Source organism: Protopterus annectens, chromosome 16.part0 (assembly GCF_019279795.1).
Source record: "Protopterus annectens isolate FY-2018-M chromosome 16.part0, PAN1.0, whole genome shotgun sequence".
Taxonomy (NCBI): domain Eukaryota; kingdom Metazoa; phylum Chordata; order Ceratodontiformes; family Protopteridae; genus Protopterus; species Protopterus annectens.
Window position 1 is genome coordinate 607,276,237 of NC_056750.1, and position 16,809 is coordinate 607,293,045.

A 16,809-nucleotide genomic window follows, 5' to 3' on the forward strand; every position below is an offset into this window, starting at 1 on the left:
CACATTGTTTCTGGATTCTGCCCTCTGATGTACTACGCATGCATATGGGACTTGCTTTCCCAGGCTTACACAGTACATCACTGCTTTAGAAAGCAAGCAAAGGAGAAAGGACCATCTCCGTTGCTACTTTTTTCTGAAAGAAAAAAAAAACTGTAACCTCCTGACAGTTTAGAGGAAAATTAGGTATGTTTTAGTTTGCAGAATTTACCTGATTTTCTTAGTATTTTCTCTGCTGTCATATGTACCTCTCGATCTTTTATTTGAAAAAATATGGACAAAGAATAAATGAAGGAGAGTAAGTGTGCATTGTCTGAAGGAAAGAAAGTCTGAAATTGAAATGCCTGTCATTATTTAGTGACTTCATTTCTCAGTGATTTGTTGGAAAACCGCAAATTTTATGATGAACAAAGTCACTAAATAATGACACACTTTTTACTTTCAGACTCTTTCCTTCAGACTAATGCTTGTCTAAAAGATAGCAATTTAAAAAAACAGTCTGGTCACTTACTGATGCTTTAACAGCCAGACTTTTGCTGTTGGTATATGCTTAATTTAAAACGAGCATGCTGGTTGGGCTGACCAGTCAGCATGCTCGTTTTTTGAATATTAGGCCAGTCATTGTATAATATTAAATAATATCATCATTGTCTCAAATGTATCACATTTTTTACATCTTTCTCCATCTAGTGGACTGGTATATGAATTGGAGACCATTTTTTCATAAATGGCATATAATTTTGTTATCAGGTTAATCTATGTTTCTGTATATTTTTTTTGACATAACTAACCCTTAGCTGTCCCCATAAATATATAATTACCAGTAGAATGTGATCATTCTGATCATATAATCTTTCTGTTTTACATTGTAGTCTTTTAGTTACTATTCTCATGAACATTTTATAGTCTGTGTTATTCAGTGTATTCATCTTTATCTCTTTACTTTAATATAAATGTTGTTACACGTGCAGATTTATTTATATCTAATTCCTCTTTCTAGACACTCATTCATTACTTAGATAAACACCATTTTTGCCAGTCACATATTTCTTTATATATATATACCGTATTCACTTCTGTCCAAAGCTGTAGCTGAATTAACGTTACTGTCTTTCATGATCTCATTCAACTCATTTTTATCTCTAAATATTCAATGTTAAGTTGTCAATCTCGCCTTCATTCTTGCTTGATGGGTTCGGAGCTGATCCTCGGCTCCGACTCGGCACTTGCTAAGCTCGAGAGTCACTTTTACCAGCTCGAGGCAGCCCCATATCCCATGATGCAAGGCGGTAAGTACCCAGATCTCGTTTGCCGCTTTGCTGATGAGGTCCTCCTTTTACCAGCTCCTGGTAAGTGATTTGTACACTACTTCTTTGCCCCTCTTTTCAGTTTAAAGTTAATTTTAAACTTAAATTTAATAGTTTTAGACTAGTTTTGATCCCTTTCTGACTAAAATTCCCTCTCTCTTTTAAAGTTTTTAGTCAGGCCTTCTCCCATCCCATCCCCCCCCTTGTTAGGGTGTGTGTGTGTGTTTGTGAGAGAATAGTTTCTTTTTTTTTTGGGATTGTTATATTTCTTGGACAGGTGTTGTGTGTGTGTGTTTTTTACACTATGTCTAAGGAAAGGGTCTCAGGCTTTAAGAAGTGTGACTCGTGCTGTCAGAAGATGTCTCTGACAGACGGTCACACTTCTTGCTTATACTGCCTGGGACCTCTCCACCTACAGGACTCCTGTGCGATTTGTCATTCTTTTAGCCAGAGAGTCCTGCAGGAAAGGAGAAATAAGCTGATTTTGAGGGGCCTACTTAAGCCGGAGGGCTCTCCGGCTAAGTCGGCTCCATCTAAGACTTCTAAGTCTTCCAAGGCCCAGGCGTCTGTGTCCAAGCCTGCGGCCTCGGCTCCGACTCTTTCAGAGTCGAGATCGGCTCCGGCTGGAGCCGATTCTGGTTTGCACAGACCTTCGGCACCGATGGCTATCGGTGCCGATTCTGGTTCGGCCACTTCGGTGTCGGCTCCGATCGGTTCCGATCACCATGTGGCTCAGGCTTCGGTGTCGGCGCCGACCGGTTCCGACACCCTTACTTTTATGTCTGTATCGGCTGGCCAGAGCCGATGCATCGAAACTTTCTGTCGGTGCCGAAAAGTTGTCGGCTCCGACAGCTTCCATGGTTTCGTCGGCTCCGATGGTTCCTTCGAGAAAGAGATCTAGGTCCCCTTCCTTGGAGCCGATACTCTCGGCTCCAGCTTCTCCTCTCCTCTCGGAACGGAGCCATCGGAGCCGATCATCCAGGTCATCCAGGCTTTCTGACCATGATTTAGAGAGAGTGGTCAGTAGATTATTAAAATCACAGGCACTGGCCCAGATGCTACATAGTCCGTCTCAACAGACGACTATTAGTCCACACCCCATTGCAGTTCCTCCTTTGACTCTACCCCAGAGTTTGGAGTTGGAGTCTTCGGGAATGGTTTCTGCTACGGCTGAGGGACAGATACCCCCTTCTGCTCCTTCAGCCTCTACTCTTATCTCCTCTTCGAGACCTTCCTTAGAGGGATTCGGTGGTCGGGCTTCCCTGGTCTCCTCCGAGGGGGTGAGTGGCATCGGACCCTTGTCCGACCCCACTCTTCTCCTTGGAGCCTCGGCCTTGGTGTGCTCGGCTCCGACATCTGCCTCGGAGCCTTTCCTTTCGGTGGGTTCTGGAGTTCCTGGTTCTTCGGAACGGGTTCTCTCGGACCTCCCTGGGAGGGGAGCCTTCGAGGTGATGAAGAGTGTGCTGGCCACTGGACTCAGCCAGCAGTCTGTTCCCTTAGCTCCTCCCTCTATGGTGCCTGTCGATATCTCTGCCACTTCTCTTGCTCCCAGACCCAGAGATCCTCCGCCTCAGGTTTCCCCACTGGGAAGAACCCCCTCTTCCGAGGATTCTCCTGATCAGTCAGGAGATCCTCCGCGAAAGAGGACCTGTAAGAGGAAACACGTAGACTCCCCCGAGTCTATCACTTCAGATACTGACTTAGATGAGTCAGAGGGATCCCCAAGATCCCCCTCCGAGGATGTCTCCTTTTCAGACATCCTAGAACTCCTTAGACAGAGGGGAAACTGGCCCACCAATAATCCCTCTGAGGATGAGTCGGTATACCTGGAGGCATTTGGATCTCGGCCCTCCACCTCCTGGGTGTCTCCGCCTTTCGACCCCCTTATGCAGGTTATTGCTCGAAAGGCGTGGGCTGCTCCTGACTCTGTAGAGCCAGTCCCTAGGAGGCCTTCTAAATTTATTACTGCCCCGTCGGACAAGCAATTCCTCACGAAAGGTGTCCCTGCTGATGCCATGGTGGTGGCGGCTGCCACTAAGAAGGAACTTGCAGATCCTTCCGTACCTGTCCATCCTCCTAATAAGGACTCTAGGACCATGGATAGGTATGGTAAGCAGATGTTCTCTTCAGCGACCTTTGCTATGCGTTAAGCTGAACTACCTATGTCACTTCACCAGACTCCAGAGGGATATCCTTAAGGAGCTAGGTGAAGTAGTACAGGATCCTACAGCTGCAGGGGCTCAAGAAAAAATTGCTTCGCAGCTAGGAACCCTTAATTCTATTGCTAACTCCTCCATGTGACTGATATCATATGCTGCAGATGGAGCGAGTAGGGCCGCAGGTACAGGTGTGGCTCTTAGACGCCAAGCCTGGATGCGGCTCTGTAATTTTGCAGATCCCTTTAAGGCGTCCTTCACAAACTCTCCCTTTGATGGGTCAGCTTTGTTTGGCCCTCAAGTGAAGGAAACGTTGACCAGGTGTGAGCAGGACGGCAAGACTCTTTCTGCCGTAGGGGTCCGTTTTCCCACCCTTCTAGACCTTACCCCAAAGGGCAGAAGGGTGGCAAAATGTGGTTCCGCAAATCCCAAGGAGTCACGCCGGATTCACGTGGTCAGTTTACCCCTAGAGGCAGAGGGGGTAACAATAACAGACGCCGCTCTAGAGGCAGAGGGGGTCCACAAAACCAGGGAAGCAGAGAGCCTCTCTCTGACAAGCCCTTTCAGCATCCCTGAGATGTTGCCCGGCTGTCCATCCTTGGAGGCAGTCGGGGGAAGACTATCGCTGTACCCAGAAGCCTGGCGTTCCCTCATTCAAGACACATGGGTACAGTCGATCATATCTGAGGGTTACAAAATTCCTTTCGAGGAAAGTCCTTTCTGTCACTCAAATTCCCTTCCAGATGTACCACCCGGTCTAAGGGAAATTGTAGAGTTAGAAGTCTTAAAACTACTGCAAAAAAGAGCCATTCAGCCAGTTACAACAGATCATTCAGAGCCTGGAATCTACTCAAGGTTCTTTTTGGTCCCCAAAAAGACGGGAGACTGGAGACCAATATTGGATCTCAGCAGACTCAACAAGTCTGTGAGGAAGACAAGATTCCGAATGGTCACTCTTCAGTCAATTCTGCCCTTCTTACAGAAGGACAACTGGATGTGCTCAATAGATCTTCAGGATGCGTACTATCACATAAAAATTCACAGACGCTCCAGGAGATTTCTCCGCTTTCGGCTGGGGTCCAGTCATTTCCAGTTCAGAGCCCTGCCCTGCCCTTTGGTCTCACTACAGCCCCCAGAGTGTTCACCAAATGTATGGCAGTGGTCACGGCTCACCTGAGACATCAAGGATTTCAGGTGTTTCCGTATCTCGACGACTGGCTCCTTTCAGCCAACACCAGGCATCAGCTTCTTCAAGCCAGGGATTACACAATAAATCTTTGTTCTCAATTGGGCATCTCGATCAACTCCAAAAAATCATCCTTATTGCCCTGCCAGTCTATTACTTTCATAGGCGCAAACTTAAACACTGTTCGGATGTCAGCTACCCTTACAGATCAAAGAATCTCAGACATTCAAAGTCACGTCAGGATCATTCTAGCCAACAAGAAGGTACAGGCCAGAATGGTTCTAAAGGTGTTAGGCCTCATGGCTGCGGCCATTACCCTTCTTCCCCTGGCTCGCTTCTATATGCGCCTTCTTCAATGGATGTTGTTCACTCAGTGGTCTTACCAACAACTTCCAATGCGTCACCAAATACTGGTGACACAGATTTGCAAGAATCATCTTGCTTGGTGGATCACTTCTCCCCAGATTCACCAAGGCAGACACTTTGTACCCCATCCCGGTAGCCACTGTCACTACGGATGCCTCCCTGATCGGGTGGGGGGGCATTATCAGGGCAGGATGGTTCATGGGACGTGGCAACCTTTCGAATACCACCTGCACATAAATGTCCTAGAGATGAGAGCAGTGCTTTTAACGTTGCAAGCCCTCAATGACTTTCTTCCCGTAGGGACAATTGCAGTCCACACAGACAACATGTCTGTAGTTTGGTATATCAACAAACAGGGTGGAACCAAGTCCTACCCCTTGTGTCGAGAAGCGCTCAGACTTTGGCAATGGGCGATCTCCTCTCATCGGTTTCTGGTAGCAACGCATCCCTGGGAAAACCAACATTTTAGCGGACAGATTGAGCAGAGCTATTCTCATGCCTCACGAGTGGTCTCTCAAACAATCTATAGTGGAAGAGATTTTTCTGGAATGGGGTCGCCCATGTTGCGATCTTTTTGCTACTCCCCAAAACAGCAAATGCCCAGACTTCTTCTCTCTCTTCCCACTGCCAGGCCATCCCCCAGAGACGCTCTGACCCAGGATTGGCCCCAGGGACTTCTTTATGCCTTTCCTCCATTTCCTCTGATCCCTCAAGTTATCCAGAAAGCAACCGTTTTGAGAGCCAAATTGATTCTCATTGCTCCTTATTGGCCTCGACAAATTTGGTTTCCGTTCCTCCATCGTCACCTTTTGGTGCAGCCGTGGCATCTGGACCCAGTGCCAGATCTTCTGATTCACCAATCCGGTCAGCTGCACCGGTCTATCCCTTCTCTCAACCTCACAGCATGGTTGCTCCACTTCCTTCCTTAGCCAGGCTTCCTATGATCTCTAACCCTGTTAGAGACATCATAGTAGCTTCCTTAAAATCCTCTACCAGGAGGATTTATACGAGCAAATGGAAATGTTTTTCTTATTGGGCTAAAGCCAAGAATATTGATCCCTTCACTGCTCCAGTTCAAGCAGTTTTGGATTTCTTAGCGGAGATTTTTCACGCGCGCTCCTCTTCTTCCACAGTTAGAGTTCAGTTGGCTGCTATCTTGAACTTTCATGTCAGGTTCGCAGATCACAACATTATGTCCCACAGGCTTTGTAGAGCCTTCTTGAAAGGAATTTTCCTCCTGAAGCCTCCAGTCAGGAGTCCTCCTCCTCAATGGGACCTAAATTTAGTGCTGACATCCTTGATTCTTCCCCCCTTCGAGCCAGCTGTTTCTTGTTCCCTGAAATTTCTTTCATGGAAAACTTTATTCCTGGTTGCTATTACATCGGCTAGGAGGGTGTCTGAACTTCATGCTCTATCTGTTCGCCCCCCCCTATTTGGTCTTCCACAAAGACAGAGTATCATTGAGAACTAATCCGACCTTTTACCTAAGGTCGCCTCAAAGACTAATTTGAATCAAGCCATTGATCTCCTGTATTTTTCCAAATTATTCAAACAGATCGAACAAAAATTACATTATCTTGATGTCCACCGCCAACTCAGATATTACTTGGACAGAACAAAACAATTCAGGAAATCCGATCAACTCTTTGTTTCCTATGCTGATAACAAGAAAGGCCTTCCTGTCTCAAAAGTGACCTTATCTAGATGGCTTTCTTCTGTCATCGCTGAAATTTATCGGCTCAGGGGAAAACAGCTGTGCTCGAAACCTAAAGCACATTCAACCAGAAGCTTAGCTACTTCTACAGCCTTTCAAGCTAGACTTCCTTTAGACACTATTTGTGCAGCGGCCACTTGGGCCACTCCTCATACTTTTGTTTCCCATTACAAATTGGATTTGGCCTCCATGGACAGAGCCAGTTTTGGCTCTACCGTTCTCAAGAGTCTGTTTCATTGAGCCACCCAGGATAGAGGTGCTAGGGACGCGGTCCCATCAAGCAAGAATGAAGGCGAGATTGACAACTTAACATTGAGAAGTTATGTACCTACCATAACGTTCCATGTTAGTTGTCTTCTCGCTTTCTTGCGACCCTCCCTCCTTCCCCCAGGCCTGGACAGACCTTTCTCTACAAGGAATTACACTTCTGAAGACCGTACAGAGCTGGTCCTTCTACCATACTGCAGGTTTTTCTCTTCTTCTTTCTTCCTTTGGGAAGTTATTATGCTAGGTGCTATTGCCCTGTTGTCATCAAACGAGATCTGGGTACTTACCGCCTTGCATCATGGGATATGGGGCTGCCTCGAGCTGGTAAAAGTGACTCTCGAGCTTAGCAAGTGCCGAGTCGGAGCCGAGGATCGGCTCCGAACCCATCAAGCAAGAAAGAAGGCGAGAGAAGACAACTAACATGGAACGTTATGGTAGGTACATAACTTCTCATTATTGTCTTTATTTAATTTTTCACCATTATAAATTTGTTCTATGTTACTTCTTTTTTACTACATAAACCTAATACATATTTTAAACTATTTCATATATTTCTCCTTGTTTTTAACTTGTTTCCCTTATTTATTATTTAATTCTGTTATTATATTTTGTTCTTAAGTACGTTTTCCATAGCCAGTCCAATTTCAAAAAAACAAGTGACAAAAAGTTTCTTTGTTGATCAAAATGAAAACTCTTACTTCTTCAGCTTTTACTCCCAGAGGTGCAATAAGATTGTCCCATACTCATATCTGTCCAGGCCTTTTTTTTATTTATTTACTGCTCACCCAAATAACATATTTTTTTTCTTTACTTCCTTCATGTCTTGTCTTTTCCTTAGCTCCTTCTTCCACCGTTTGAGCATAGGACTTTTTTTCTGGAACCTTCTCTGGCTCTTTTTCCTTCTCTTTTTCTCTGTCTTCTATTTTTTTCCATAATGTCACTCCAGGACACAGCAGTTCCACTTTCTGGTACACTCTGGTTAATTATCTCCTCCAGATACTCGTCCCACAACCCTCCCAACTGGAGGATTGAAATAACACATTTTTCTGCTGTTTCTGTCATTTCAGTTTTTTCTGGAAATTTTCTTTTGCTCCCACATCACCTGAAAACATTTCTTGTATCAGTTCTACCATTTTTGTCTTAATTTTCAACACATTTAACTTCCAAATTGCTTTGGCTCTTAGCAGCCATGTTTTTCCCTATTCCTCCTGGCTGCCTCCACTCCTGGACAGGAGACAGAAAGTCAGGATGTGTAACACCCAATCTCATCCTGTTACTGCAAAGAGTAGAGGAAGTTCCTCGATGCCCTGGCCAGATTTCCTTTAGTTGTTTAAATACCACTTTGATTCTCCCTTGAGAAGAGCCCACTATTCTAATTGGACTAAACCAATCACTAAAGGATAAATAAATAAATAAAATGGATATCAACTGATTACCTCTGTTATTATTTATTGGAAAGGTGCACTTGACCTCATATCAGAGACCCATTTCCAGACTGTGCAGATTCAGAATCATGTTCTTTTGAGGGATTTCAAGTTTATTTTTCTTGAAAAATGTAACATTTTGCTGTAGTCTAGGGACCTACCCCAGGTATCTACTGTTGTTCTAGGCTCTTCTGCTTGTGAGGCAGGGGAGGGAATAGGAATTGTCTGCCTGTTTGTCGAAGAGTTTTAAGACTAGCTGCTGGTAGGCCTAAATCCACCCTTCACAGCATTCCTAGATTTGATTCTCACACCCACCATTTGACTGCTGTGTGATTCTAAGCCAGTCACTTAACTAGACATTGCTCAGGGGTAACAGCTGAAAGGGATTGTGTACCCACTGAGCTTTGGTTAGCAAGTAATTTTATTTTTTTATTAATAGTAAAAGAAAAAATATAACTTTCTGTATATATACTCTGTTTTGTTTTGGTTCTCTAACAGTATACCCCTTTCTAACCTACTTTGAGGTTACATTCATAAACTTTCTTACCACCTCTCTGTTCTTACACTTTTCCCATATTCTCTTGCTCTTTCTCACTGTGGTCCTTCCTCCATCTCTTTGTAAAATGAATATTAACTTTATTGCCTCAATATAATATGACAGTCTAGTAGAATTTTTCTCTTTTTGTTCCTTTGAAAGCCTGTGATCACTATGTCTGACGCTAATACTGCAAGAGCTTTGCCACAAGGCCCAACTCCGAAACATTTTCACTGAGAATTTTGTCATTGTACACCATAAGCAAATTTAACTTGAAAAACCTTGCTGTGTATTAACTTTAACTAATCCAATACGTGCATGCACTGTGCTAGAAATTGGCTTTAATATCCACCCCTCCAATAGAGTAGTCCTTGCACTCTAAAGACCAGTTACTAACTTAGCCAGTGTCCTTTCTCTTGACCAATTGATTATACCATATGTGCGAGTTATTTATTCTCCCTAGCTGACAGATTTCTGCATTCAGGAAACTGAAGAAAACCTGTTCTGCTTTCTACCTGTCTGTTAATTGCTTTGTTCTGGCTATAAACTGATTATTGTCTTTTATAATTTGTCCTGAGAGTCAATAAAGCTAGAGATAACTGTAAGCTAGTCTCCTCCTTATTTCTAGACTTCTCTAAAGCCTTCGACACAGTTTGTCTCAACACACTTCTACTTCAGATATCATTAAGTCTCTCTCAACCTACCTTTCTGTGGTTCAAAAGCTACCTGTCCAATAGGTATCAGTCAGTATAAAGGCACTTCACCCTCTCTCCATACATCCCAGTCACCACCGGTGTACCACAAGGCTGTATCCTTGGTCCCTTCCTGTTTAACATTCTCACCAACACCTTTCACACATCCACACAACATGCCTCCTAAATGTAGTATTCAGATGACTCCACACTTATTTACACATATGACAACATGGCACACTTCCAAAAAATTATTCAGGAAGCTTTAACAAAAACTGAAGTATCGCTTTGTAACTCACAAGTCATGCTCAACCCTAAAAAACAAACTACTACTTTTTTCCCAAATCACTATCATGAAAAAACAAAATTTGAAGTCCTGTCTCTTGATAATACAACCAATGAAGTCATTTCTCATAAGAAATTACTAGGGGTGATTGTAGATGATGATCTTAAATATGACCTGCTTATACAAAATATCTTGGGAAAAACTCATCAAAAACTAGGTAGGGATGTTTTATAGACTCAAAAACTTTCTCACCAATTTAAGTAAAACCTACACTTGTTAGTGCTTATCTCCTTACCACACTTCTTCACGGTGCTCCCATCCTTACTAACACTCAGGCATTGCAAAAAAAAAAAAAAAAAACCTGAATAATACTGTAACAAATTTGCTAAATTTGCAGAACCCACCACTGTGTAGCACTATAAAGCCTAAATTGGTTAGAACTATTCCATCAACAAACAAATACACAGCTTCTTACCACCTATGAAATTAGCCTGAATCCATCTGCTTGTCCAGCGCTAAATAACATTCTACACAACTATGGTTCCATTTGGACGTTATGTTCCACTGACCAAATATTGCTGTCTGTCCACAAACCTATCAAATCTACTGTGCATTATCTGTACTCGCACCATGTTGCCTGGAAGTTAGAAGGTCTTGAACTCCTTATCTGTATCCATTAGGTCAGTATCCTCCCTCCCGTCCTTCAAACCCATTCTGAAAGATGTCCTAGCCAAAAGCTGGCTCTGTTCTTGCTCAACACCAGGATAAACTATATACCTAAATGTGAATAAATGTCTGTTCCTACTTTATACCTTCTTACTGTCCCTTCTTCACTCACTTCCTTCCTTCTATTAGTTTCTCTCCCTTGGGTTTCTCTCTAAATATGCCATAACCCTACTTTTCCCTCATTTCATATTGAAATTCATGTTTGTATTATATTAACTTATCTTTAATTTCTATATAAACTGGCTAAAATCTAAATGTTAAATCATCATATAATTTGTATCTATTCTTAACCAATGTTTTCATATTGTGTCTAATTTGGTATACTTATTTAAACTGCAGAATGCTGTAATTAAATCAAAAGGTGCTTCAACAAAATTTTAGTTTAAGGGTGTGCACACTTATGCAACCAGATTATTGTACATTTTTTATTTTTTATATTTTTCCCCTAACAGATTTGTTTGTTTTTCAGTTGAATTTTACAGGTTATAGGTCACATTAAAGGTGGGAAAAGTTTTAAAATGATTTATTGTGGTCTTATGTTTTTATATCACAAAAACCTGGCATTTTAACAGGAGTGTGTAAACTTTTTATATCCATTGTATGTCTGGAGTCGGAAGTCCCACTCTGCTTAGTACTCTGCTATTAATTTTATGAACGCAGCAACGAGCATTATGATGAACTTAGTGCAGTTATATAAGGGTACTCACCATTAGAGCCTTAGGTAAAACATGGGACCCAGTCAGGAGAACACATATAAAAAACTTGATTCTTCTGAGGGTCCAATCATCATTTTCTCAAATGGTTAAGCAGTAGGCCAATGTGAAGGTTTCACGAATGTGTCTGTGTTCGAATCTTAATGTAGACAATTTTCTAACTTCATCCCTACTCCCCCCCCCAGTACCTCTTGTGAAATCCCTTCTAGCATATCCCCCCCCACACACAACTATCAACAGGGAGTGGGTCCTGATGGCACAAGGCCAAAACCACTGCTTCACTGGGCCCTGACAGTATCCCTGGTTGCCTTCTAAATAGCCTAAAACATGACCTAGCAGGACAACTTGAGGCACTCAAAATGGCCTCAAAACAGGTTACATGCCATGTGAATGGAGATCAGCAATGGTCATACCTATTCATAAGGGTGGGCTATCAACTGACTCCTAGAACTATCGACCCATTAGTCTGACAAGTCTACTATGCAAAGCCATGGAATGAATTATCATGGAAATGATCAAATACAGACACTGGAGCCATCCCAGTTTGGCTTTGTAAAGTAAGTTCATGCCTACTAAACCTGGTAGACTTCAACCAAGGCTTTGGATGAGGCCTGAGGTGAACACTGTGCATACCACCTACCTTGACCAGGCCAAGCCATTCAGTACAATGCCCCATTCAGGAATTATTGACAAAGTCTTAGAATTAGGCATAAATCCTTACGTAACTCGTTGGATTGCTAGCTGGCTCACATATAGGACCCAAGAAGTCAGGATCAGTGAGACCACCTTGACCAGGAGACCAGTCACCAGCAGAGTACCCCAGGGCTCCATGCTGGGCCTACCCCTGTTTGGAATTTACTTCTCTGAACTCAAGGCTAATGTCAAACGCCTCTGGCTCACCAGATTCGCAGATTACTGTAAATTGTGAGCTGTCGTAGATTTATCCCATGACTGTGGCATCCTTGGGTCTAACACAAACAAATGATTGGTGCCAAAGCCACAGATTAAAACTCAACATGAAGAAATGCATTATAGTGCCCTTTGGGAAATCATCCACCCAAGTTAATTACTCCATCAATAAAACACCTTTAACAGCTGACCCAGTAGTTGGGGATCTGGGAACATATGTAGACAGTAATCTGGCCTTTGATGAACATGTAGCCAAGATAGTAAGAAAATCATTTTTATGTTACCCAACTCATAACCAACTTATGGCATCCAGGTCCTGGGAAGTTACAGTACTAATCTGTTCAGCCCTTATCAGATCCATCATTGAGTGTAATGCCGCCTTTGGCATGTACCTAACCAGGCACTTGCAACAGTTGAAACTTCCTCTAAAGTTCCTTATCAGGAGAATCCACGGTATGAATACCCTCTTCTACTTGTATCAGGCCATATCTCTGTTGTCAGTCTTCAACAAGTTAATGAGAGGTAATCTATATCTGGCATATAAGGCATCCTCAAATCCAGCTCTGATGGATATCTTGCACATCCACGAAACAAACAGCACCAGAAACAATAGATCCAGACACCTAAATTTTGCCAGTGGCATAAATAGGACATGCTGGAGAGACCGCTGTATCTAGTTTCCCATCCGTGTGAAGCAGAGTTCATCCCTGACTCTATTAAACAAATCAGTAATCACTGGTTGGGAAATTGCAAATTCACCCCTAGTCTGACCCCTGTTTCTCTGATGGACAGAGGTCAACGGTAAATGAATTAATCCCCAGCTAACATTCCTCCCACATAACCCTTAGCTACCCCCTTACTAACATACCCAACCATGTAGGTGTCCAAGATACTCGGGGACAAAAACGGGTTGGGTTGCATGGCTAGGGTTATAAAGACTCTGGTGGTGATTAGCCTAGTATAAACTTAGGAACCTATATCTATAATAATGACTTACAGTCACTGCTGCTGAAGAGGCCTACTGCACCCTCCTTCCATGCTGTGATGTAGATCCTTCTATACTGTAATAGTTGTTACTGTGTCATTGCACATCATAGGTCTCCAATGGTAATGGGACACTTAAGTTTTGTGGTGTGATGTTACTGTGTAGTGACACTTTATAGTAGGGCATATTTCTCCCGTTTGCTGTTGGGTGTGTTGGTAGGTGGGGGGGTACTCCTTAGTGCATCAGATTTTAGACGGGTACGATAAATATTTGTTGAAGACTTTCTTATACATATATCTTAGCATGAGAAAAGAAGAGAAAGTGGCAGAGTTTATGTATGTTTTATGGTTTGGTTTCCAGTTGAGAATCACAGCATAGGAGGTAACCTTAAACCCGCCACAGATATCATTTCTTGATCTGTGCAGAAGACCAGTACCCACCTACGGCGTATCCCTTTCATCTTGTAAAAGCTGTATATTAATGATCATTTTATTCAAACAGCTGCAGTTTTGATGAGTGTCCCTAAGCATTTGTGCTTTTTGTAATAGGATACCAGCCTGCCGAGGTACAAGTGAATGTGGTGTTACAGTAGCTTTGTTATGGAGTAGTAACTCACATAAGATTTTGTAGGCATTAGGGATAGTGTGGTTGTTGTGTGTGGAGTGGTAAATGGTATATGACCCCAATGTTCAATTTGTATCATTTAGGATATTTTTGCCATTGAACCTGACCTGTCTTATGTGTTTTTATACATTTACTCTGTTTTGTATATATACTTTCGAAATGTATTTCACTGTGCACCTGTCATAGTATGCAGTAACATCCATTGGCATCATGACATATTGTATTTTATTTCAAATAAGAGTTTCACACACTCACACACACACACTGCATTTGGTAAGCCCCAATCAATATTGTTCGTGCCATTATTTTGTAATGGTCAGTGATGCAGCATGTAGTGTTGTTACTTCACAGCAAGGGGTTCGCTGGTTAAATTTTTGCCTAGGGTGCCTACTGTGCAGAGTTGGAATGTCCTCCCTGTGTTTGCGTGGGTTTCCCTAGGTTATCTGGCTTCCTCCCACATTTCAGAGACATGCAGTAGGAGTACTTGTGCCTGTGTGGTATGGAAGAAGAATCATGATAGGGCTAGCCACTGGGCAGTGTGGCTCTAGATGATTTACTGTTGAAGTGACACCTCAACTCTATGTGCAAAAATAGGGAAAAGGGGTTGTGGATAGATGGATGGATGAATTAATTTGGACTGGTCCTTTGGATTTTGATAACCTGCATAAATTTATTGAAAGAAGCTGTTAATTTTTTCAGTCATGACCTGTAGTTAATTATATAGCAAACTCTGAAAAACATACTGATGAAAACTGGGCATGCTTTTCACATAAATAATAAATAATGGTACAGTCAATAGTTGTATAAAAGAGTTGTATGTTCATGCAGGTTACAAGTAGGTCTTCACATTTTTTTATTCAGTGGGACTTGTTATTCTCTGAGCAGTAAGGTGAACTATCCAAGTAGGTACTTCAGGTAAAGTGAATATTGATAAACTGATATCCTTCCTGAGGGAAAGAGGATGGAGGGGATGTATACATACCAGTGGTACAGTAATGTTATTATTTTTTAACTGAGCAATGGTTCGAAGTAGATCTTAACATGATCTCTTTTCCCTACTGTAGATAGTAATCTGAGACTGTTTGTGAGCCGAGATGGCACCACAGCCCTAAGTGGGACCCAGCTTGGGAACAGGTAAGAGCAGAGCATTCATTTTGTTAACTTTTGTACTGCAGTCTTTTGAGTACATCGGACACAAAACTATCTTGATTGGACTGGTGAAATATGACCTGTTAATCTTGAAACTGTTTTTTTTTTCCTTTTTTATTTTGCTGTTCTAGCACAAGGTTATTAGCTCCCACCCCATTTTATTCTAGAACTATAAGCTGTCTGCATTAGGGACTGTCCAAACTCTTTTGCATGCTGGACTCGTATAGACAGTGTTAAGTATATGTGATACTATTGATACCTTGAGAAGAGATAGTTGGTCTTCTGTGAAGAGCAGTCTTTGTTTTGTAGTTATTGCAGGTGTAATTTAAAAGTCTTGTTTAAAATGACAATCGACTACTTAAGGGACTCTGTAACCTTACCAACTTTAAACTTGATGTTTTCAACAATGTTCTTCAATCCATTAGCTGGTCCAGTCTTTACGCTTCACAATAGGATGATGCTGTACTTAATTCAGCTCACTGTTTCTCGATACCCCAAATAGCCTTTGCCTCCCATCAGAAGGATACTTTAAGTATTTTACTAGAGGTATTTTCAATAGTTAAAGGACTTATGAAGGCGCCACTATCCTGGAAATATACCCCAATATCCCCAATTGTAAAACCTCACAAGGACTCACCACAGTGTTCCTCATATAGACCAATTTCATTATTCTATGTAGATTATAAAATATCCATGGCAATCTCTGCCTCTAGAATAAAAAAAATATTCCAATGTTGATAAACAATGATCAGGCTGGGTTTATAATGAACAGGATCGCCTGTGACAATATCAGGAGAACACTATCAATTTATTATACTAATAATTCAAAAAAAGAACTAACTTTGGTTAGTCTGGATATCAGTAGTGCATTTGATTCGGTTAACTGGGAGTACTTACTGTTAGTACTGGAGGAATGTAATTTTTTCAAACAATTTCTTACAATTAATCAAACTTCCCTATGAAAACTCCTTTGCATACATTAAGATAGACTCGTATACTTCCTAATCAATCATGATTACTATAGGTGCTAAACAGGGTTGACCCTTGTCACATTTACTTTTTGCTCTAGTTATGGAACCTTTTATGGATTATATAAGATCAAATAAAAACATCAAAGGCATACTACTAAATAATGATTTAATCCCCAAAATAGAGTTATGTGCAGATTACATCCTATTAACTTTGACTGACTGCAATTCTTCTCTTATTGCATTATTCTAAGCAACAGAAGTATTGCAAAATAAACTGGGGCTCAGTTTTAATGAGGGTAAGACTGAAATACTACTTGTCAACTATAATATTATAAAGTAGATAAGAAATTACATAAATACATTGTGAAAGATGGTATAATATATGGCGGCATATGTTTTATGAGGGTCAACTTCACATACCAGAAATACCACATAACCGAAAACCAGATGACCGAGATGAGAACGTCGAAACTCCAAATAAATGAACATCCACATAGCCGAAACATTTCCCAGGGTAAGTAACCAATGGGCCAAAAACTCACAGAGAACACACTGCACCATCTATGACCTACCCAGGTGTAGGGCTGTGCCCCTCACACCTCCCCTAACTAAACATACCAATTCTGGGATCGCACTACAGTGGGGAAGAGGGTAAATCTCCCCTTGTTGGCCCAGTGGTTACTTACCCTGGGAAACTTTTTGGCTATGTTTGTTTATTTTAAGTTTCGGTGTTCTTGTCTCAGTCATCTGGTCTTCGGTTATGTGGTATTTCAGGTATGTGAATTAGACCCCTTTTACGATT

The 16,809-nt window shown here is 42.0% G+C and overlaps 1 protein-coding gene across 1 annotated transcript in view; it reads left to right on the plus strand.

The window, feature by feature from the left end:
* FAM102A (family with sequence similarity 102 member A) overlaps positions 1-16,809 on the plus strand; it is a 770,447-nt gene that overhangs the window by 702,828 nt on the left and 50,810 nt on the right. Inside the window, exon 10 of the mRNA XM_044058679.1 lies at positions 14,952-15,021. Within this exon, the coding sequence (XP_043914614.1) occupies positions 14,952-15,021 (70 nt within the window). The remainder of the gene's footprint in view (positions 1-14,951; positions 15,022-16,809) is intronic.